This window comes from Lacerta agilis, chromosome 7 (assembly GCF_009819535.1).
Source record: "Lacerta agilis isolate rLacAgi1 chromosome 7, rLacAgi1.pri, whole genome shotgun sequence".
Lineage (NCBI taxonomy): Eukaryota > Metazoa > Chordata > Lepidosauria > Squamata > Lacertidae > Lacerta > Lacerta agilis.
The window spans coordinates 4,211,366-4,235,517 of NC_046318.1; the positions used below are offsets into that span (position 1 = coordinate 4,211,366).

Sequence of the window (24,152 nt, forward strand, 5' to 3'; positions counted from 1 at the left end):
CACGTTGTAGTAAGCTAACCTAGAGGGAATCAGAGCATAGATGGCAAAAGTATTCATCTTTGGTTTTGTTATTTTGGCAATCATTGCAGCTCATGCATGACTAGTGCTGCATTTGATTAGCTTCATCTTGGAGCATCCTGGCAATCATACCAGCAAGCCATGTAACTCTTTTTTGATGCTATTTGTCAATCAACGCTGCTGTCATTCTGATATTTCCCATATTAAGTGACCTTGCTATATTTACCATAATCCTTATGTGTTGTAGCTAGAGATAGGCACTGCATCTGAGTCACTGTGTGCATTATATGACTTTTTTTTTGTTTGCCTGCCTGTTTATATGATATGATATAATAAAACAAACATTTGTATTATATTTCCTACATATACTCCACTTGGCTAATAACCCTGATGATGACTCTGTTCTTTCTCCATGATTGATGCCAGTAATGCTCCTGAATACCAGTTGCTTGAAACCACAGGAAAGTAGAGTGCTGTTATGCTCAGGTCCTGCTTTTGGGCATCCTGCAAGCATCTGGTTGGCCGCTGTGAGAATAGGTTGCTGAACTAGATGGGCCCCTGACCTGATCCAGCAGGCTCTCCTTATAGTTCCCCCACAGCATTGCACATGCATTGTTAATACAGATTTTTGTTTTATTGCATGCCAGTCTCTGTGCTGCCAGTGTCTAATGGTCTGTTGCATCTTTGCCTTTTCGTTTCATAGAAGTGCACAGCCCAAGGCCCAGTATTTCCATAACCCCTTCAGCTTTGTCTAAAATTAATCCAGCATGAATTGTTATATTTTCAATGTACAGTGTTTGAGTTCAATCACACAAGATTCCTGTCCTTAAGCATACTGCAAAGGTACAATCCTGAATTTCTCATAAGTTGCTTTAGTTGGGCCTTGATCCCTTTCATAGATGTTCCCTCTGTATGGAGGGAGGGGCGTCTTACCCATAGAGGCTAGTGGCGTGGGACGCAAGGGCACAAAGTTCTGGAGGGAGCCAGGGAAGAGGCGGAGGCTGAACGTGGCACCTCCCGGCATCAGCTCACCACCCTCACCCGCCTCTGCCATGCAGCGCCATGCCTGGAGCCTCCGTCTGCTGTGGCCACTGCAACACGAAGCGGCCAGCTGAGCCAGGAGGCACCACGGCCAGCCTCTGCCTCTTCCCCACCGAAGGAGCCGCCCTCCAGCCACTGCCTGCTTCCTCCAGCCCCGCCGGCAGTGCCGTCCTGCCTAAAAAACTCTGGGAAACGGGGGGGGGGGGCGCCGGAGGGAGCTTTGCACCATGGCGCCGGATATGCTTAAGACGGCCCTGTATGGAGGCATTTATCTTTGGGTTTTAATAGGCCTCAAAAAACACAAACTTCCCTGTCTGCTTTGGTAATTTTTTCTCCTAAAGAACTATTCTCTGCAGATATCCCTACTCTTTGGACCAAGGCACATTAGAAAATGAGCAGCTATGCAGATGGCAGACCACTCACCTCACACTGTACCTGCAAATGCCCATTCACTCCTTCCGTTTAGTCCACTTCTCTACTGCCATTTGTGATAGGTAACAAACCACAGGAGGCAGGACCTATTCGATCTAGGCTTACTTGCTGCCTACCTGTATCATAGAAAAGGACTCAGCTCCTCATTCAGAACTTGGCCTTTTCCACTTCCATTTTAGCCTGGAAGTGAGCATGGCCATAGAGTTGGCATTGGACAGTGACACCAAAGGGAAGTCATTCGTTTCCCACCCATATCAGCAGCTCATTCTAGCACCAGTAAAATTACCTGGAAACAGAGACCAAAGATAAAACAACTCTAGATTTCTTCCATATTAGTAGTTTATTTGCACAAATGATCAGATATAAAGTATCACTGAGGTAGACATGAGTCTATCTTAATCTGGGGCTAGTTATAAATAAGATAAAGTTGATGGGTTACCTTATCTCCCAAACAGAAAAAGAAAGGAACGTGTTTGGAGATTTACCTTTTCATCGCACCAGCCGCACTCCACATTTCTAGACACAGATCAAATAGGACTCAGCAGTCACTTTTGCCAGTGTTGGTACAATAAGCTCTCAATATTTATAGGCTTTTCCTTTTTAAAAAAAAATGGGGGGGGGGGAATCCACAGGCAGCTTTATATTCTCCTTACCTACATTTTACAAGTGTGAATCACTTGTGTCTGTCAGAGTTGCTAGCCAGCATTGGGTCCTACAGTGATATTCTGGTCAATTCATTGTTCCCAATCCAAGTGCCTGACTAGGCATGCTGGTGTTAATAGGACAGTAATGAGTGCTGGTGCCTCTCTCTCACTCACATACCAGACATTTTGCTAGTGAGCACCGGAGCTAAGTGCACCCTTTGATTATTCTAGGCTTCATTATGGTCACTGGCTTGTTTCAAAAGAATAGTTGCTACAGCACGTACAGAAGTTAAAGGATTAGCCCAGACGTTGCCAAAGAACCACAGGCCTGTTGCAGGCTATACTGTGAAGAGATAATAGTGTGGTGGCATTGAAGGAACAGTGTATGGGCTGTAGCCAACATAGCACTGTGTGAAGAACATCCAATTGAACAATAAAATGTGACACCCCCCTCCTCCCCCTCCGTGCCCCCTGAACTGTTATGGAGCAGTTTTAGGGAGGGAGAGGGGTTGAGAGAGTCCTTATGTCTCAGTATGCGGATTCAAAAAGAAGAGACTATTCGTCACTTTTCAAGGGAAATGTGTATCTGTACTGACATCTGATAAATCCAGAGGCTCACAAGCATCTATTTGCTGCCGCAAATGAACACAAGTGGCTTTTCCATGGCCTGCCTAGGGTTGCAGTCAGGTTTCGTATGCCAAGCATTCATGCTACAAGCTGGGGAAGGAAGAGTGACTCACAGCTTTTACTGCAAAAAACCAAGTGGAGCTACTGCTTCAAGCTGGCATGCCTGCTGTGCCCTGTTCCATAAGCCACCCTTGGCAAGCAGGAGCAACGTTTTAAGCCTGTGTGATGCATTGGATGCTGCCTACTCCACATGCCAAGGAACATTATCGAAACATTCAGGTGCAGCTTTGTTTGTTCTTCCCCCTGAAAATAACATTGCTTCTTTCTCATAGCATCTACATGGCAAAGGACTAGCAAAACTATGCATAACATGTCTAGAATGAGCCACAGTCCTCTCTCAGGGGCCAGATTTGCTTGGATCTGTTGGCTCTTAGATTCAGTGAAAGAGTCAACAGACAAAAGTATGCTATTTACATTCTGAACCTGGATATCAAAGGAAGGCCACTGTTAAGTATCACAAGGGGCCCACCATCCCTGTCTCACACCATATCTTTTGGGCTAAGGGGTGTGTAGCATGGAATGTTTTTGGCGAAATGCTTCGAAGAATGAGAATAAACCCCTCTTGCGTGTAGTGGCCGCGCTGCCATTTTTCTGCAGGGAGTGCCCTGTGACAGGAAAGGAACAGACTGGTGAGTCCACTGACACTGTCCTTTTCATCTTCAGGATGGAGCGTGAGCCACTCTTTGGTCTCATTCGCGATGTAGAAGCCACTAAGCACTTTTGATACTGGACCTACCAAAAAAACAATAAGCAAATCATGGTGTGTTTACAGAGGGCAGAGCTTACCAAAACCTGGTGGTTGCTGAATCTAGTTATTTTCTGAGATAAATTCTTTCAGTGCAGCACATTTATAAGTAAGGGGGTGGAGCTCCAACAGCATCATCAGTGCTTACAATGCACATATGAGAACTTTTGATGCAGGATCCCAGCTTCAGGTGCTTTGAAACCGCTGAGTGCAGAGATCAAACACTAGGGTTTCTAACTGATGGGGTGGAAGTGGGGTGAGACTGGTCCACTCTGAAGCTCAAAGTGGGCAGTGTTGGTTAAGAGGCCTTGCAAAGGCTGCAGCTCCCTTGCAGAAGCTGAACAGTGCCTGGCCAGTGTTTGGAAGGGAACCTTATGTATGGTGCCTGGGATCCTACGGTGGAGAAAAGATGGGATGTAAATGTAGTCAATGAATAAATGGATATGAACTACTGAGCAAGCCCTGCTTAAATGTCTTGGCATTTACCATGCATGCGGCCTGCACCGCTTCTGAGATGGTGCCGGCATCTGGCTCACACCAAAAAGCTGTGCACTGGAAACGTTGTTGGCCCATGTCAGTGATGAGTGCGAAGGTGTGGGAGTCTTTCCCAATCCCAATAAAAGTCACATAGCGGACCTGACATTCCCACAGGCAAGAGCCGTCCTCAGCCTCAGCCTCAAGAAAGAAAGAACACAAAAGAGATTAGACTTAAGGATGCATCCAGACCAGCATTCTTCCTGCACTTCAGTTCTATCCTAGGTACTAATATTTATATGCCCTAGGCCAAATATTGAACCTGTGTGCACATTCTAATAAACCTGATGCAGTGGCCTTGATATACAAATTTAATACATAATCATAGCATAGGCTTCCAGCATTGTAAAGCATGCTAAATGGAAACAATAAGAAAAAAAATCTAAAGGTAGATTTCATTGTTATACTGCAGCTTGCCTGGTGGAATGATATCGCCTCTCCTCCCCCCACCCATGCACTGAAGTCCTTGAGCAGGGCTCTTGGTTATCTTTCTGTAATCCTTACAGCAATAAGATCCACAAACTGTGGTTGGCTTTGGTAATTGGTAACCAGCCCAAAATATGTGGTCACTAAGACTCTGTCCCTCTCCTTCAGCCCAGCCCTTACGTTGTATTCATTGGGGCTTCCTCCTCCATAAATGTACATAGGATTGCAGCGTTAAGCCAGAGGGAAAGTATAGCCAGGCAGTGAGTTGCAGAGGAATTTTGAACACCATCTCTAAACTTCCTTTCCAGCTTGGAACTGGAAAGTAGGGAGGGGGTCTTCCCCATAGTTGTGCAGCACCCCCAGAGGCTCAGTGCAGCTCCAGGGGGAAATCCCAACCACTTTCACAATTTTAATAAAATAAAATGGTACGTGCCAGGTGCTCAAATATTTGGCAGAAATTAGCAAAAGAAGGGGGGATCTCGAAAGGCATTAGGAAACAGTGGGAAAATGCTGCTGCCCAGAGTGTATCAGGGGCAACTCTTTAATAATTTCTTTCACCAGATATCATTTTTGCTGTCTTCTGTACCAATTCAGTCCATCCAAAGAAAGGTCTTAACTAAAAATAAATAAATAAAAGCACACGGGCTGCAGCAGTTTTCTACAATAGACTTTCCTGTCACCCTGATGTTACCCTCCACTGCTTCCTTTCTTAATTCCTTCTTCACCCTTTGGCACTCTTGGTGGTGGACAGTAGAAGGTTGATATTTTTTTTAAGACATGTGAAGGGGTGTGCAGAGTGAAGAATACTCAAGTGAACCAAGGAAGCTGTCAGTCAGTGCACATACAGGATCTCAATGGAGACCCCAGCAATGCCTCCTAATGATTTGTGACTACCGCTAAAATGTATATCTTAAGTGGCAGTATTATTCTGGCATTCTGCTTTGAGACTATGCCTAACAATTACTGCCACCAGCACATAATTCTTATAGACAGTTTGTTTTATTTTGTGAGAACCTATGAACAGAATGTATCGGTATTTTCTCTGGCTGCACAAATGTTTATTCAAACAAATTTCTTTTAGTTCTGCCTTCAGTTTCAGAAATATGTATTTGTGAATAAAAAGGGTTTGTGCAGGCAGCAATTTTTTTTTTTAAAAAAAAGATCAATAAAAGGAAAGATGTTTTGCAACTGTCTCAGCCTCATTCCACAGAAACTTGTGATTAGTTCTCATTGAAATCAATAGAACAAACCAGCTACAAGTCACTTTCTCTGGACTTGATTCAGAGTGTTATTGTGTTTGTCATCTGTTCTCTGAAAACTGAAATCACTGAGAACAAAAGGGCTAATGAGGGGTTTGCATGACCACTAGTGAACTGTTTTCCAAATTTGTATTTAATAAATTAAATCAAACTATGCACATAATCCAGTCCCATTGATTTCAATGGAAAAGATCAATGAAACTGTTCTACTCTTTGATTGAAATCAATAGGACTTGTATGATCCAGCCAAAACGAAGCACTTTAAAGTTCCATTGATTTTGGTGGGACAATTAAGCAGTTGCATCAATCTCTTTCATTGAAATAAATGGGATCTGAAAGTGCTTAGCTTTGTCTAGATCACAAGATTGCCATGGAAAATGGCTAGCGTACAGTAAAATACTGAGGCTGCACTCATAAACACAATGTCTGCTCTGTTGCCCTCCCTGCATTGGAGGAGAAACATCTGCACGAGGAAGCTTGCACTGCTCATGGAGGATCCCTACAGCATCAAGCTGATGATGATCAAATGCTTCCAGGGCAGAGCAGGACAGAGTTTGGGGTTACACACATAACATACATTGTGTAGCCTTGAGCATCCGGAGAGAGCTCATAGATGAACTAGGGCATGGGAAATTAGATATAAAATCATTGGATTTCTACTTGGCATATGTAGAGCTAGGATGTCCTGACTACATGTAGCAAGCTCCTGATTATGGCATAGGTCTAGCTCCTTTTCCAGTCTCTCAGCCTCTGGGGCAGGCAGGATGCCGGATAGGAGTGCTACTGTCAGTCACTTGGTAAGAGGAGAAAGCTGCCAGGGTGGCCAGTATCACAAGGAACCTTACCTCAGCTTGGTCTGCTTGCATCACTGAGTCTGAAACACTGACAACAGATGGAGTCCACTGGTCACGGCCACGGCTGCCCACCAGGTCTTCAATGGCAGTATTTAGCACATCCATCCCTGAAGTGGTGAGGCAAGAAATAAATGGGTGGTCCAAGGGAAAGTGAGAATGCTCATCAGCCAGAGAACAGGGTTCTTTCGAGACTTCCACCATAATGGGGGCACAGAGAATGGCCCCTCCTTCAGATTTAAGGGGTTGACAGACTTGGTAAGGGAGGAGGTGCCCCATAAGCAATAACTCCCCCCATTGAACACACCAGAGATAGGTAGCAGAATTCAAAGAGCACAGCTACTTACCCATGGCCTTGGACACTGGTGAGGTGCCAATATACAAAGCTTCATATTTCCGGACAGACTCTCCCACGGCATCCAGAATGTCAACTGCCCGGAGCAAAAGGAGGAATTCAACGTCACACTGAAACAAATGCTTCATCAGCACAAACATTTCTGTTTGCCTGATGGAACAACCTCTCCTCTCCCGGACACAGTTCTGAGGGTTCTCTCAACCTTCTCCCAGCCAACTGGGGTGGCAGGGTAGGTGGGGGGGGGAGTCCTATTAGCCAAATCCAGCACTTTATTTCAAGGAAGAAGCAGGGATGCTACTTTAGACCAAAGCTGGGAATAATTACTGATAAAGTGCTGACAGGTGCCCCAGAAAGGGACTCGTGGGATTTGTGACTTTTGTTACCTTGTAGAGAGAAGTCATCTGGAGTGACAGGTTCAAAGGTAACAGATCGGCTGAGGCTGTTACTTGCCACGGCTCGCTCAGCCATGATCTGCAATACAGAGAAAGGTCATGAAAAGTTGGGACCACCTGCTGGAACCTCCCACCTTAACCTGGGTAGTGATGGTGGCAAAGCTCAGGGAGAAGACCCTCCTAGATGGTAACCCAGGAGAAAGTAGAGAAATAATATTTCCAGTCTTCAATGAAATGGCTAAAAGTTGCAATTCAAGTGGGAATCCCATTTGCTTTATGAATGTTTACTCAGAAGTAGGTCCCCCTTATTTCAGTAGGACTTACTGCCAAGTAAGCATGCACAGAATTGCCACTCTCCTTATAGCTGTGCCCCTACACCAACAAGGACTGCTAGATTCCTAGAAATCGGACAAGATTCATTCAATACAGAGGTCCGATGAATGCATGGTTCAGAGGAATTCTTTCCAGCCCCCGGCCAACCAGGATGAAATTCCACCTGCCACCTCCTTGCAAAATGAAAGCAGCCTGGTGCAGGGGACAGATGCTGCACTTCAGGGGTTGGGACACTCTTCCTTCCTCGTGTGTGCATGTGTGTATGTAGGGAAAGAACCATGCCAGAATCAGCAGGGATACCTTGGAGCACATTTCATGCAGGGCCTTGGCAATGGCCTTGGCAGGCACATTGCAGTGGAAGACGTGGCACTTCAGCATACACGTGTCCTTGTCACTGGCCACGAAAGCAAAATCCCTGCAAGGAGAGGAGAGCCCAGTAAGCAAGGGCAGGGCTCCAGGCACTGTTCCTTGCTGCAGAAGGAAGAAGGGGCCTTACCTGTCCCTTGGGTCAAGCACAGCATGTAGGGAAAGAAAGAAAAATCTGGTTAGTGCAGAATCCCTCAAGAAGCAACCCTCTTAATGGGCTGTGTGCTATCAACTGTAATACCGTAGTTTCTGGCAAGAAGAGCAAATGTTTCTTTGTAGTGAGCAGAAGGACCTCGTGGCAAGGTGAGCACAGCAAGATGGACACAGAGAAAAAGAGAGAGAGAGAGAGAGACCACCATTTCAAGATTCTCCCTCCTACAGGGCCTGTGGCTCAGTACCCCAGTTTGGTGCAATGCTAAAAGACTGAGGAGTTGTCCTTCATATTAATTTCCAGCAGCAGAAAATGCCCTCTCCTCTCCACCCCCAGGGCAAAGGTTCCCTCACCTGCCATGGTTGCAGCCCACACCCCAGACACGGATGTTGATGATGGGTTGGGAGTGGATGAGGCTCTGGTCCAAAGGATCCACTAAACTCATTGTGTCCTTCTTCAGGATCATCACCATGTTTTGGCCCTGTAAAGGGAAGACTAGAGGACTGTGACTGAGATACAGTGCAGGGGTAGGGGGGAAAAACTTCCACTTGACTCTTGCAGCTAGAGCAATAATGATGTCCCTTTCCTAGGGAAACCAGGGGCTGGCATGTTTATCCACCCAGCAGTGCATAAGAACATCTGTGTGTAATACCACGGAATGAATGGGTGCACAAGGAAGAGGAACGGGGACACCCAGCAGCACATGCCCGAGTCCCTGCCAAAGGTGGAAAGGATGCAAAACAGTGCCTAGAGCCAGGAAATCAATTGCTCCATTGAAGGGTGACAACTTGAATAAAATATGGAGGGGGCAGGTGAACACCATCTCACATAATTGATCACAAGAATGGCAATGCCCATCCACATAGGAGTTGGCCCCTATGGCTGCATTCAGCACAAGGGCTGCTGGAAGTCTATGTGGGAAAACACATTTGAGTAGATCTCTCCCTGGGCCTCCGGCACTCACCTCGCCCCACCTGTCCGCAGGATCCCAGTCGTCACACTTGTTCTGGGAGAGCTGCTGGATGCAGTTATTCACGGCAATGCTGCTTTTGCCAGGAGCCAAGTCCTCCTCAGGGATCTCTACCCAGCCCAGCGAACGCACAACAAAGCACTGGCAAGAGAGGGGCGGAGGGGTCACCATAAGACATGTCTCCAGCCTTCCTAGCTCACCATTGGCTATGAAGCCCAGGCCATTGGCAGCTTTTTGTGAATGTTTCAGCTAATGTGAACTGGAGCAGCCCCTCCCTCCCTGACTGTACCTCAATTCTAGCCATCATGTACACTTCTGGAGAGCATCAACTGATACCCTCACCGCCAAATTCATTGTGCCCTTCTTTACCACATTGTATGTCACAAAGGAGTCCTTGTGCCTGTCCTTATTCATAGGATGTCCCACCAGATTAGGGATGGGGAACTTTTTTCAGCCTGGGGGCTGCAATCTTTCAGGGGGGGCATGGCTCACATGCCAGAGGCAAAAGTGGGTGGAGCAAGCGGGATTGGACTAGATGACCCTTGGGGTCCCTTCCAACTCAATTATTCTAAGAAATGTGGTTTTCACCTTTGCACAATAGATTAGTTCCTACTCACGCCCCTCTCTGTCCTCCATCTAGACAATCAATAAGCATTATCAGTGCTCAATGACACATCCCAGGCAGGCAGAAACATTCAAGGAGGGTGCAGGGCCAGTGAGGTGTGTGGTCTGGGGAGAGAGGCCTGGAGGGTCACACTCAGCCCCTGGGCCTCTGAGGTCCGTCCCCCACTCCTTGTGCTGCATGGAGAAGAACTAGAGGTATAGAAAGTGAGGCTTTCCTAGCTTCTTTTCCCTCATCAAATTGTAGCTTGTTAAGGATTCATAGCTCAGACTGGTGTGTCAGTGAACTAGTCTTTAATTGTCTTACTCCAAATCTCGTAATTATTTACCCATGTAGGAAAAACACTTCCCCTCATTCCCATACTTCCCAAGTGCCCCAGGACATCCTGTTTTTTTACACTGCTCTTGCCCTGAAAAAAAAAATCACTTTTTTAGGGCCATGATCTCATGCGGCACCCAAACCTATGTTTTTGGGCACTGCATGAGATCTCACCCTGGGAAAAAAGTGCTTTTTCTGGGTTGATAGCGTGGCATGGGTCACATGACTCACCCAGGAGTGCATCCCAGAAGATGCACATCCTGGTTTGGGCTCCTGAAAAGTTGGACGGCGTGCCTTCAGGTGAGAGAAGGAAACAGCAAACCAGCTCTGTGTAATTGTATGTGAACTCTCAAAACGAAAGAAATCACAGGTGATACCGCAGGGAGATGCTGTCAGGGATAAACCTACCTAAAAGGGTATGGATGGGAAAGGCCATTATCTCCTGCCCACATGAGAGACAAGTTCTTCTGCAGATAATATCTGACTGGAAGTGGTAGAAGTTCCAATCCTGAAAATTTGCTTTTAGAAAGTCCTTCCCTCCCCCGCTTCCTCAAGCATTCTTTAATTACTATTTTGCTATCAATTGGACTTGCAGTGCTGTGTGATTTAAGAGCTGTTAAATTCTGATTAGGTATTAGGTAACTCTGGATTGAATAACTTATTCTTCTGAGGCAGGGTACTTTATACATGTTTATAGTGATCTGACAACAGGGATGGGTGGCACAGTTAGTCATCTGTCTTCACCAAGCACAGCACAGCACACAAGACAGTTCACAATTAAAATTACAACTTATCCAACTAAAACAATAGATTCCAAAATACTTGGGCTGTGTTTAAGTTCTGGGGAAGGAGCTTGTAATTTTTAAAAATAATTTTAAGAGAGGTATCATTCAGTTTAAAAAAAAAAACAGGTTAATCAGTTAAAAATAGTTCAGTTACTTGATAAACTATTTTATCAAGGAAAGGGGCCACAGGGTTCAAGGATAGTAGTAGTAGTAGTAGTAGTAGTAATATTTTATTTCTACCCCGCCCTTCCCAATCCAAAGACCGGGCTCAGGGCTGCTAACAACGAATATAAGACAATGATTAAAACAACTTTAAAAAACAGCATAAAAACTAACACCAGTGGGATCCCTAGGGCTAACTGGCCAGGTTAGTCATGCTAGGCCAGTAGGGAAACCAGGGAGGAATTTTAATGTAGGGACCCAGAAGGGTTTCTTCAGGGGAAAAAAGGAAGGGGGAAAGGAATAGGGGATCAGGTTAGATTAAAGGCCAGGTGGAATAACTCTGTCTTGCAGGCTGCGCGGAAGGAGGTCAGGTCCCACAGGGCCCTAGTCTCATGGGACAGAGTATTCCACCAGGTCGGAGCCAACACTGAAAAAGCCCTGGCCCTTGTGGAGGATAATCTGGCTTCTTTTGGGCCCGGGACCCTTAAACTATTGTTATTTGTGGACCTTAAGGTCCTCTGAGGGGCATATCGGGAGAGGCGGTCCCATAAGTACGAGGGTCCTAAGCCGCATAGTTGAGGGACCATCACAAAGGGCATGGATAAGACCACTCAATGTGCATAGATTACTCATTTATACCATCTAGCCAATCTTTCACACGAATGAATGGGTGGTTAAAACATATTGCATGATACTGGGAATGCACTGTAAAATGCAAAGGGGATATTCAAAGCAGCTGCCATGATTTGCAGAGCAGTACCAGAAGTGACACATGCCAGCTTCTCCAAAATAAGAGAGAGACTCCCAGGTTCCAATGAATAGCCTGACACATTGTGTTGTGAACTGCCCTAAGACCTATGGGTATACCGTATAGGGCAGTGTACAAATTTAATAAACAAACAAAGCTCACAGAGGGGCAAATGTTCTGCAGCAGCCTCCAAGGAAGGGCCTTACCTATGCTCAAAGAAAGGGGCTTCCTCAATCAGCCAGGTTTCTGAGCTAAGTACCCCCTGTGTCCCCCACCTCACCTGACTGTACCTTGGAGCCAAGCTCTGGGTTGCCCTGGTGATGCTCCTCCCCATGCCAGCTCACTGATGTCCTGTAACAGGTAGACAAGCATAGCAGTGACATGGAGGTTCTCAGTCGTGGCATAACTCTGTTCATCCCCAGAGTGGCAGCTGTGGATATCCTGTGGATATCCAGGAGGACGATGAATCTGTGTATAGGAGGGAAGTAGACCATCTTGTTTCGTGGTGCACCGAAAATAATTTGGTACTAAATACCCAAAAGACAGTAGAAATGGTAATTGATTTCAGAAGGCACTCTTCCGTTCTGCCACCACTTTCCATTCTTGGTAACATGGTTGTAGTAGTAGAGTCCTTTAAGTTCCTGGGCTCTATAATTTCTCATAACTTAAATTGGTCAAGCAACATCAATAGTATTATTAAGAAGGTCCACCAGAGGCTGTATTTCCTGCGTCAACTAAGGAAATTTAAATTGTCCCAGGAAGTGTTGATCCAATTCTACAGAGGCATCATTGAAACTGTTCTCTGTAATTCTATAACAGCTTGGTATGGTACAGCCTCCAAGAGAGACAAGAAAAGGCTCCAACGAGCTGTAAGAATTGCAGAAAGGGTAATTGGTGTTAGCTTGCCTTCAATAGAGACAATTTATGCTACCCGAGTTAGGAAGAGAGCAGAGAGAATTGTAGCAGATCCTTTACATCCCGGTCATCATCTGCTTGATTTACTTCCATCTGGACGTCGCTACAGGACTTCATATACAAAATCGGTCAGGCACAAGAATAGTTTTTTCCCTTGTGCCATTAAATTGTTAAATTTGTAGTTGTATAGCTGAAGGGGAGGTAAAATATGGGTGGGGTTTCTTTGCTTCTTTGTATTGTGAGAGGAACAGTGTCTGTATGTTTCCATTGCAATGTAGCCGAAACAAATTCCAAGTATGTTGGAAAATGTACTTGGCCAATAATAAATTATTCCTATTCCTATTCCTATTCCTATTCCTATTCCTATTCCTATCTCAACTCTCCAACACATCATTAAGTTTAATTCACTTACATTAAGTTTAATTCAATGGTACCAGCCTCCATTGGTCCTAACCAAAGGCTTGTCAGCTCTAACCCTACTGATGTGATTTGCAGGGACTAGGCACCTCCAGCCTGTACTGTACTTTGAAGTCCCATTTTGGTGGAGCCATCTGAGTAGGATGGAGATTGGAGCAGAGGATCAGTATTTCTTTATGACTCAAAAGTTAAACCAAAGACTTGTGGGATGGAAACTAACCTGCTTGCTTCTGCATCTGCACAGAACTATGTTACCTGTGAGGTCACCAGAAGAGACCATGACCAGGCCCTACAGCCCTCTTTCACTCAGATTCGATGTGCCCTAGTGTTTGGATGAAGTGCCCCCGCCCCCAGGAGACAACCCTACCTTCTGGGCAGCGATGCCATCGGACTTGGGATAGGTCTCTCCCTTGGCAGACGTCTTAATGTTGCAACCTGAAGATCCTGAATGAGGACAGAAAAGAAGGTTGTGAAAGTTTCGTTCAGGCAGGAAGAGAATGTGGCACTGTTGTTGTTTTATTAACATTGAGGCTCAGCTAAGCAGCTAAACTGTGTATGTAGAAATTCAGTCTATGGTTTCGAGCAGTTGAGCCATGGAACATTTGTGGGGATATATATGTATGTATGTATGTATGTATGTATGTATGTATGTATGTATGTATGTAAATCCCAGGAGGGAGGAGGAGAGGGAATTGGCCAGCTGGAGCCCCTATAGTACTCTGGAGGGATGTATACATTGATACTAAAAAGCTCTTATCCCCACACTTCAAATGAAGTACTGAGTCCTTTAGCACTATTTACACAGCACAGGAACATTTCAGAAAGGTGGGAAAGGGAAAAAAAGATGTCATCTGCAAGCCCCAAGCAGCACTACAAGGACTTCTGTTTTGGGCTGGCTGGAGCTGTGAAGAAGAGAACTTCTGAAAGGAGCTGAGGACATATTTTGTTGTACTCTCCATTTGTTTTCTTCTAAAAAGCAAATTCTATCATGATTTTCAAAACAGATGCATTGAGCCAAGTCCTAATGGAAAGTAGTTTGGTACCCCAATAGACAATGTTACTTTACTGCATGAATAAAAAAAGATCATTATGGCAAATCAATAGATTTTAGCATTGATTACATTTATTTTATCCTAGGCATTCACAGTACCTTACAGGATAGCTTCTGCTGACTAATGCTGCAATCCTAAACATATCTGGAAGACCCACTGAAATCAATCCAAGTAAACGAATTTAGGCTTTTTAAGACATTGCATTTTGCAGCAGAAGCTCCACGGAAAATGCAGCTGTAGTCTCCCTCTCTCCACAGCTGTTCACCCAGTCAAGTGATTCAGTTGACCCCACCCCAGTTCATGCCCTCTGGATGTTATCAGTCTTTGGTGTCAGCTTTGAAAGCCAGAAGTCCCTGTTGCCCAGTAAGAACAAAAAGATCATGCAGAAGCATGCAAACCTACAATGGTGCCAGGTGCTACTGACAGTCCACAGTTACTACTCTGTTAAATTTTACCACACAAGGCTCTGTATATGTGTCACCACAAGAGACAGGTGAGTCTGCATTTATGGGTATATGTAAAGCAAAATAGCAACCCTAGAGAGAACAAGGGTTGGGCTGCTGGCATTACTTTTCACATGGGTCCTGTCAATCATACACAAAAAGGTTTTGGAATCCTGATACCGTTTCTGGCAATGCAGCTTCCCCAGTGTGCGCTAAACCAGAGGGGCAAGATGGGTGTTGCCACTGGGTGGTGCCCGTGGGCACATGCCAGTAGTAGGTCCCAGAGGAGTCGTGGATTTTCCTCCATCCTGGGGGAAGATCAAGATCTGCCTCCAGATTCTGGTCGTTCCATAGGTTGTCTAAAGAGAGAAAATACATCAGGTGAGGAAAAGGGCAAGTTTCATTTCAAAGGATGGTGACAACAGCTTCTACAGAAAGGTAGAAAAAAATATACATCAAAATGCCACGTTCTCCTGTATTTTAAGACACATAATTTCTGGATATCCCAGCTGAAATATCTAATGTGGAATAACAATAGAGGACAGGTGCATGCTGGGCAGTCCAGTGGAAAATTTCAGTCAGTATTTACTCCTATATTTGCAAGGGTTAAACTTGAAGCCTTCCTCTCCCTAGCTGGTTAATAAAATGTGAGCAAAAGTCAAGGGCGTAGTAACATTACACAGTGGGGGGTTCAGCATTGAACAGAAGACTCAACACTGTAAAGACGGGAAATCAATACCCACAAACCCCACTGCCATTACAACAGATAGCAGAAGCAGAGCACATAGTTAAACTATGGAATTTGTTCCCAGAAACAGTGGTGATGGCCACCAACTTGAAATTTCTGGAAATCCTAAAAAGCACCGTTTTAACGAGGAGTGAGATGGGGCCCAGTTTCCCTCACTCTCTACTTTCCTGGAGAATGAATGTACAGGCACCAGAGTCAAGAGCAAAGCAAAATGTGAAACCTGCTGTTTCCCTGCAGGACTTCCAGGAGCAGAGCTATGACTGTAACTGTATCTGCCCCAGCGCACACAGCTAAAAATACCCAAAGGTCAGTGTGCCCCTTCTGCTTTATTATCCTGTTGATTCTCCCAGTATGGAGGGGACAGAAGGTGAATAATCCATCACTTGCCATTCAATTACATACTGCAGGCCCTGCTGTCTCTTGCCTGCCAAGCTGCATTCTATTTAATCAGGTCTCGCCATCCTTTAGAGTGGCTCAACCAGCTGCCAGAAGTAGCAGCACAGCAGTTGACACTTCCCGCCTGCAGAGATCAGAGCAAAGGAGCACCAACCAAACTGCTTTCTGACATTCACACATTTCCTGACTGCCAGTTGTCTCCCAGGAAACAGCACCCAAGAGCCTGACCTGCGCTGATGGACAGCCATGATGCACAGACCATCTGAAATTATTCTCCAGAGCAGCCTTCTTCAGGTAGCAAGCTGTTTGCACACAGCATCGCACCTCAAAGGCCGGGCAATTTTCTCCCTGCCACACAAAGCTATTTCTGTGCCAAACTTTGTGGCAAGATGCTGGGTGTGAGCAGACTGATACGCTGAGGCTGTTGCTATGGGAAATAAGATAAAACAGCCTCCAAGTAGCAGTTGATTTGGGTGCCTCCGGCTGGACTAAATGTGGCTGAGTGTTCACACCATTCTGGAAAGGGTAGCCAGAGCAAAATGCAGACACTCCTAGTGACTAATCCGTATGCACAAGCACAGCAAGAACTTAACTGTTAGAGTCAATAGACAAATTCTCCTGACTGCCACTGGATTCATCAAACTGGCTCCCAATTCACTAGTTGAAAATGAAAATTAAAGCTTGTTGACTTCACCCTAATGATACCCCCATGCAGGCAATTTCCTGAACTTGTGCGGGCTCAAAGTGGGGACAAGAAGGGCGTACATGAAAGTCCCAGCCACTTGCATTCAGTTGAATGTGGTTAGAGACCTTGTCACCATCAGGATCCCTGCCTTATCGGGGGGGGGGGTTCTTCACAATGAGGTTTTGAAGCATGTTCCCATGAATGCACTTCGAAACCCCATGCAGATGTCTAAAAGGAAGCCTGTGTGCATGCTCATCTCTGTCCATACCCACTTGGAGGCTACAAGTGTTCAGGTGAACACAAAAACAGGTCTTATGTGTATTCTCACCTGGTGAAGCAGACTTAAATCCAAACCATAGCAAAACTGTTGGTCTTTCAGGTTTGTATATTTTTTCTATAACACACTGTGTCTCTAAAAGTTTTTCTGGAAATCCTGGAGATTGATAGTGGATCTGGCAAGTTTTCCTGAAAAAGAATGCTCCAATTTTCCATTTCCTCCAAATAGTGCCCTGCCCTGAAATTCATACTCAGTGTAGCTCAGTCAGTGAGCTGACATCTTAATTCAACCAACGCTGAGTTCTAGTTTGAATCATTTACCTCTGCCATCTGCTCTTGTTTTCAGAAGTACCCACTATGGAAAAATTGGTGGTATCCACATTTTGCAAAGAGAAATGGGAGTGTCTTCCATTTGCCTGGCCTCTCTTTTCCTTCAAAATCCAAGGAATGTGGGAGGCAAGCTTATCTCTTCACCAGCCTGGAATGGGAGTTAGACCAACAGCTAATTTTGCTGGAAGACCACCTGCATAAAGGAATGTGGTGGGAACAAAGCCCCAACCCTCCACTGTCCAACTTGGCCTATTTGCATCCAAATGCCACAAATGGCACTCCATCCTTTCCCCACTTTCATCATCTAGCATCACAACAAGTGAGTCAGGTTTGGCCAAGAAACTGTCAGCTGCTGACTTCCACATGCAAGGACATAACAAAGGATTAGCGTTTAACCAAGTCCACCACTAACTTGCCCTCTGTAGAGAAGCAGTTGGTCAGTAATGGTGCAATCTGAAGATCAGAAAGAATAAAAAGGGGAGATCACTGAAGAATAATACATGTTTTTCAAGGCAGCATTATTCTTGTAAGAAGCAAAACAACAAACAAACACCAGTGAGGTAGCTGTAGGCTTAATTTTCTCTGCTGTGGGGTTTGGGAACTGGAAGGGAGAGGCTATTCATACTAAACAGCAAGTTCATAAGAAAGATGATGTAGATTGGCAGGGTGGGGGAGACCTTTACTGGCTCTTTTCCATAGCCCACTATGTGCATAGGCCTACACACTAGACCAGAGGTCAGCAACCTTTTTCAGCCGTGGGCCACTCCACCGTCCCTCAGACCATGTGGTGCCCGGACTATATTTTTTTTGGGGGGGGGGTGAACGAATTCTTATGCCCCACAAATAACCCAGAGATGCATTTTAAATAAAAGGACACATTCTATTTATGTAAAAACACGCTGATTCCTGGACTGTCCACGGGCCGGATTGAGAAGGCAATTGGGCTGCATGCAGCCCACAGGCCTTAGGTTACCTACCCCTGCACTAGGCTGTGTGTGAACTTGCCCAAAATTACATGAAAGAAAGAGTCCCTAATTCTGTGTGCACCCCAACTATTAGGATAGGACAGCAACTAGGAACACTCAACACTATCCAGAATTAGAGCTTCTGATAACAGCTTTCATGAAACCACAGCATTCAACGCAAGGCCCCTTCATAATCAAAGTGTGTCGACTGAGTTATGAGATGTGAAAGAGGACAGAACACCTACACCTTGAATAGTTATGCAGAAATGGGACTTGGAGCAGGCATAGCTTGTCACACATGCTGCACCTTCTGAAACTCCCACTTCTACACAACTATTAAAGAACACTGTCTGCTTTTACATCTGGCCACTCTAATTGCCAAATGGTCAGTGGGAAAAGGGTTAAACATCCTCCCTATCACTACAGCTCTGAGCAAATTCATACTGCAATAGAGTAAGAAGAAAAGAAGTTAGATAATTTGTGCATCTCACCATAGTATTTGGTTTGATAGGCTTTTGTATGGTGGCTTCTTATAAGATCTGTGCTGCTGAGGAACCTTTGTACAGTAGAATTGCCTCTTCTACTGTCCCTTTACTAAAATGGTTGCACAGGAAAAAAATAACATCTTAACCTTCCTCCTCCCTACCTTGGCAAACCAATAAATTGTTACGCTTGTGCCAGCTCTGAGAATTTAATCAAGGAAATGCAGCTTTCACAGATGGGATTGATTTGGCTAGAACAATGATGTCCACAACTCAGCTCAGCCCATACCTCCCAACTTTCAGGCTTTGGGGATGGAATATTTGGGATGAGGGATGGTAGTAACTTTCCTTCATTTTTATTTGCAAAGAAATGGAAGCAACCCCCCCCCCCGGAAAAAGGCAGCAGATGGGCTCAAAAAAGCTGGGAAATTGTGTGGGAGTGATTTTCTTAGCAAGCACTTATCTTTAGCAAAATCCTGCTCTCTTTGCAAATCTTACAGGTTCAGAGCAAAATTTTGGCTTTGAGAGTGAATCTTGAGAATCTCCAAATAACATAGCTCTTCTCCAACACACCCAGCTACATTTTAAGTGACAATTGGCAGGTGGTAACCAAGGAGAGGGTGTGGTGCTGTGCCTGTTAAATGCTCTCAACACAGAGGTGCACTGGCACCAAGTTTCTTGTCCTGCCAGCACAAGGCAAATGAGCTTGTGGTTGCCCAGGTTCTGAATGTCAGTATGGCATCTATGGATGCAATGGCAGTTATGAGGACCTCCCTTGGCACATGTAGGACCTATGTGTGCCCCCTCTCTGTGCTCACTACCCCTTTTATTGTGAGTACATACAGCTGGAGGAGGTGGTGGGAAGAGCAAAATGCCAAGCTCTGTGTGCTTTTTAAGGCTCAGGCTCACATCTGAACAGCAAACAAAATGACCAAGAGGTAAGAAGGAAAGAGGGTACCAGAGAGGAAGGAGAATGATCTGGGTGACTGAGAGAAGGAAAAAACAGAAATGAAAGGGAAGGTGAGGAGAAAGTAGGATGCTACATGAATCCAGGTGGAAGAAAGACCTGGAGAAAGAGACACAGACAGACAGACAGACAGACAGAATGGAGTGGCAGAGACAGGAGAAACAGGCACACATGTACACCCATGTCAGACCAGGGAACACCCATCCTTTTGAAACTTCAGGTTTTTTTCACAGGCTTACCAGCAGTATAACATCACAGATCACATCTGTTCCTATTGACTGAACCATTGATCTGAGGCATAGATCCCTATGGGTCCTCATCCTTTTTCAAAAGGGAACTCCTCAAAACCACCATCAAACCATACTTTGCCCCTGTATCCGCATATATTTTCCGTGATTTGTTGGGGGTTTTTTTTGTCACCCTCTGCAAAACTCATGAAGATCCATGCCTAGATAAATGTTGTTTTTTGTGATGCTGGCAAGCACTGGATCTGTTACTTTTACTGTGTAGTATACCACAATTAACTTTATCTTGGTGGTTTATTTTAGAGGACACTATGTAAAACTATTCAAATTGAAGAAGATCTGTTGTTTATTTTATCTTAAACTTTCATTGTAAGAAACAAACAAAACTTCAAAATAACTATGTTGATGTACCAGAGGTCCTGCAGCATAGACTGCACAGGTTTGGTTAGTGATATTACACCCAAGTGTATGCCTTCCTACCCTTGAAGCATGCAGGCAACTTCATAACTACATTTCTCCCCTCCCCCTTTTTGACAAGGACTCTCCCTTTCAACACCCACCACACTCCTTTTATTTTTTATTTTTTTAAAAACCTTCAAGTTTATTAATTTTATACCAGAAGTCCAGTACCACTGGCTGTACTACACACAATATATGGGGTGTATGGGGTGTTAGGGGAGCAGTGGTAACTCATGTTCCCATCCATCAGATCATACAGCTTCTTTTTGAACTAAATAAGCTCCAGGATTTTGAACTCTAGAGCATACACCACCCCTGTCTATATTTAATAAATGTCTTCACATTTTTTATCATATGACACATGTTTTGTGGTTATTAGGAAGGGGACTTACATAAGTTCATAGAGGGTTTCAATATTTCTTTCCTAATACATAGTTTCATAAGGATGTTGTCACGCTGCACTTTGCATGGCCACCAACAGGTGCTGCTGCAAATTGCAATGTGACAACAAACTGGGCTCTCAGAGCTGCTGGGCCATCACAGCAGCATTAGAAGGCAAGGAGGAGGGAGGGAGGCATCCTGCCAGCCAGCCAGCCAAGGCTGGTGAGGGCCCAGGTCAGCAAGCTGGTGTTTGATGTGGTCTAAGGGGTGAGCAGATGATGAGTTAGGCTTTCATGAGTAAGGAGAGGGAGAGGGGTGGCTTTGGTGAGGGGTAAAGGGAGATAATTAGTGGATTTGGTGGGGGTGGTGGGGTAGGCAGGGTTGATGAGTGAAACAAGGAAGAACATAAGAATGCCCTACTAGATCAGGACAATGGGTTATCTAGTCCAGGATCATGTTCTTACAGTGGCCAACTGGATGCCTATGGTGCAGAACTTGCTATGGTTCCCTGGAGACTTTCTTGCAGTTCAGAGTGCCTGAAGTAAGAGCTCTCCTGTCAATATGAGAGCAACTGGGGGTGAGCGTAATTCAGAAGGTGGTTATCCCTGGACTATTAGATTGAGATCCTAAATGTATCTTGTGGGAATGAATTCCACTGAACTTGAAGGGACGTGCTTCCATACAGTTGTATTTAGTCTGGGTTGTTGTTGGCCCTGTAGAACCCTCCGACGATGCCAGTCATCGCAGGCTTGCCTTTCTATTCTGCACACTATAAGAAACTGATGAAATATGGTACAATTTATCCTCTGCGTGTGTGTTGTACTCCTAATCCTGTGAAGTTGGCGAACTCAAGGGGGATTTCAGAACTCCAGCCAACTTTCCCTAGGGTACAGCGGGTTTCTCTTTTCAGCACTATGGAGAGCTCCCTGGAGGCTGCCCCCGCCCCCAACGCAAAGCTAGGGAGCGGGACAACAGGCGGCGCTTATCTTCTGCCCCTCGGCGTCGAGAAAAGCACTTGCAGATGCCTTCCGGCGAAGTGCAAGGGGTCGCCTTAACCCTTTCCTCGACAGCAAGTTTCCCACTCCCTCCTTTTCTCCCCAAGCGACAAACAGCCTGGGTGGTTTTTGGAGTACATAGGGGGCATAGCTGTCAACTTTTCCCTTTTCTTGCGAGGAATCCTATTGGGAATAAGGGAATTCCCCTTTTAAAAAGGGAAAAGTTGACAGCTATGATAGGGTGGACCTGGGGACACGGGGAGGGGGCGCAGACATTCGCTGCTTCAGCCGAGCCACTGGGTAACCCCTCACCCAACTCCCCGGGAGAAGAACTTGATCGAAGAGCCCGAAGTCCCAAGCCGGTCGGTGAGCGAGGCGGGGTAGGAACACAAGGAAATGGTGTCCGCACGGGGCTGGTGGGGAGTCCTGGTGGCGCCCCTTCCAAAACAGCCGTGCAGGCGAAGGGAAGAGGCGCGCGCGCTCGCGCGCTCACACACACGCCCGCATCCGTCTTGGAGACGCCCGCCTCGCTCTTCCCCGGCCCCCGGCCCGCTCTCCTGGGGGGGGGGGGTCTCCACTTGGGGCTGCCTCCCCCAGCACCCCTGGGTAGGTGCCGCGACCATCTTCCCCCATCCCAAGCGGCGCCCCTTGCTCTTACCGTCGCAGTTGACCAGGATGATGGCCAGCATATAGTCCTTGCCTAGCATGACTTCGCTCGGTCGGGCGGCGAGCAGCCCCGAGCACGGAGGACGACAACAGCAGCAGCAGCGTTGTGCCAGAGGCCGGCTCCTGAATGCGGGGCGGGCTGCGCTTGGCGTGCGCGGGCGGAGCGAAGAGCGCGGACTGGGCAGATCCGGGAGGAGAGAGATGCTGACGAGGGAGGGCGACCCAAAGCCGTGACGCAAGAAGCACCGCGGGCTCCTGTGGGGCTTGTTGTCTTCCCAAATTAAGCGTGCACAGGATGGCAGCCCAAGGTGGAAGGAAGCGTCTGCTGATCTTACTTCCGAGTAAACAGGCTGGGGGGGGGGGGACATCAAAAGAGCCTTGCTGGATCAGGCCAAGGACCCATCTTGTCCAACATCCTGCTCTCAAACTGGTGGACCACATGCCCCTGATAAGCCCACCAAAAGGACCAGAGCTTTCCACACCTGCTGCGATTGCCAGCAACTGGTATCGTGAGGCACACTGCCTCAAACATAGGAGCCAGAACACAGCCACAAACACTGCATAAATTTATCCAGCCCTCTTTTAACGCAATCCAAGTGGGTGGCCATTACAGCCTCTTGAGGTAGCTAATTATTTAGCCTGCCCTGAATGTTCCAACATTTAGCTTAATTGGAGGACCCCAGGGTTCTAGCATTATGAGAGAGAAAAACTCCTCCCTTCCCACTTCCTTTACACATTGCATAATATTATACACCTCTTAGCACTTTCCCCTTATTACACATTTTTCTAAACAAAACATCCCCAAATATTGTAACCTGCTCTAACCCCTTGGTCATTTTGCTTGCCTTTTTCTGCCTCCTTTCCAGCTCCACAATGTCCTATTTGCAGTGAGGTGGCCAGAACTGTGCACAGTACTCTATTACAGTACAAGTGTAGTCTCACATCATGTATAATGACATTATGATACTGGTAGTTTTATTTTCAATCCCTTTCCCAACGACTCCTATCATGGAATTCACCCTTTTCATAGTTGTCACACACTGGGTCAACATCTTCATCCAGCTATTCATTATGCTGCTGCTACTGTGCCTTGAAACACACCCACCCTCTGTAGGTTGGGCAACCAAGTCAGAACTTCAGAGGGACACCAGAAGCTGCCTTCTAGCAGCTCAGCTCCACATTGTCTACTACACTGACTGACAGTGGCTCTGGTTTTTTTTTGGACATGGGTCTTTTCCAGTCCTGCCTGGAGATGCTAGTAGTTGAAAGAGTTGGAGGGGATTCCAATGGTCTTCTAGTCCAACCCCTTGCAATGCAACCATCTAAAGTATAAATGACAGATGACCATCCCATCTCTGCCTAAAAAACTCCAAGGAAGGAGAGTCCACCACCTTCCGAGGAATTCCGTTCCACTTCATGCAACCAATCAAAGTAATGGGCTGTAATCCATCGAAGTGTAAACCTTAATAAATTTGTCCGGACTTTAAGGTGCCACAGAGTGCTTTGTTGCTATTTTTTTGCCCTGAGAGACTAACTCAACTACCCCTCTGGTTGACACTCATCTGTCTTGGGAGACAATGGAAATGTGTGCCTTTTGCGGTGTAGTCAAACCTTTGGAAAGTTACAGTGTGTACTGTGGCTGTAGAGACAGATATGGGACATGTTTTGTTGCAGCTGGGGCAAATGAAGGTGTCAAGCTGTGGTGATCCTTGGGGATCGTGCCATTTTACATTCTATGGACAAAACCAAGCCAGTGTGGATGTCACTGAGCCAGGAGTGCGAACATTCTGGGAATATGGGCTTGGGAGAATACATATTTCTCTGTCCTGCCATGTGAATCCCAAAATCTTCCTGACACAGGCATTGAGGACGGAGTCTCTCCTGGTGGGTG

At 46.0% G+C, this 24,152-nt stretch overlaps 1 protein-coding gene across 2 annotated transcripts; it reads right to left on the bottom strand.

Moving 5' to 3' along the window:
* Window positions 1–1,808: 1,808 nt before the first annotated feature.
* APBB3 (amyloid beta precursor protein binding family B member 3) lies at window positions 1,809–22,343 on the bottom strand. Of its 2 annotated transcripts, XM_033154200.1 has the most exons (13): window positions 22,254–22,343; window positions 14,847–15,025; window positions 13,539–13,615; window positions 12,130–12,190; window positions 9,199–9,345; window positions 8,588–8,715; window positions 8,214–8,219; window positions 8,018–8,132; window positions 7,376–7,463; window positions 6,985–7,068; window positions 6,632–6,747; window positions 4,054–4,242; window positions 1,809–3,554 (listed from the first exon to the last, which is right to left on the bottom strand). In XM_033154200.1, the coding sequence occupies exons 1-13, from the start codon at window positions 22,300–22,302 to the stop codon at window positions 3,321–3,323; spliced, it is 1,473 nt and encodes a 490-aa protein (XP_033010091.1). In that variant the 5' UTR covers window positions 22,303–22,343; the 3' UTR covers window positions 1,809–3,320. The 2 variants fall into 2 exon arrangements, with proteins under 2 accessions (XP_033010091.1, XP_033010092.1); XM_033154201.1 differs by lacking the exon at window positions 8,214–8,219.
* Between the last annotated feature and the right edge of the window lie 1,809 nt (window positions 22,344–24,152).

Bases quoted from the DNA above. Each gene is read 5' to 3' on its own strand.
- APBB3 (XM_033154200.1), bottom strand. From the start codon at position 22,302: ATGCTAGGCAAGGACTATATGCTGGCCATCATCCTGGTCAACTGCGAC. The intron at 8,716-9,198 runs GTGAGTGCCGGA...TTCCCTTTACAG, and splicing joins CTGCGGACAGGTGGGGCGAG to GGCCAAAACATGGTGATGAT. The intron at 3,555-4,053 runs GTAAATGCCAAG...TTTTTTTGGTAG, and splicing joins CGGTGCAGGCCGCATGCATG to GTCCAGTATCAAAAGTGCTT.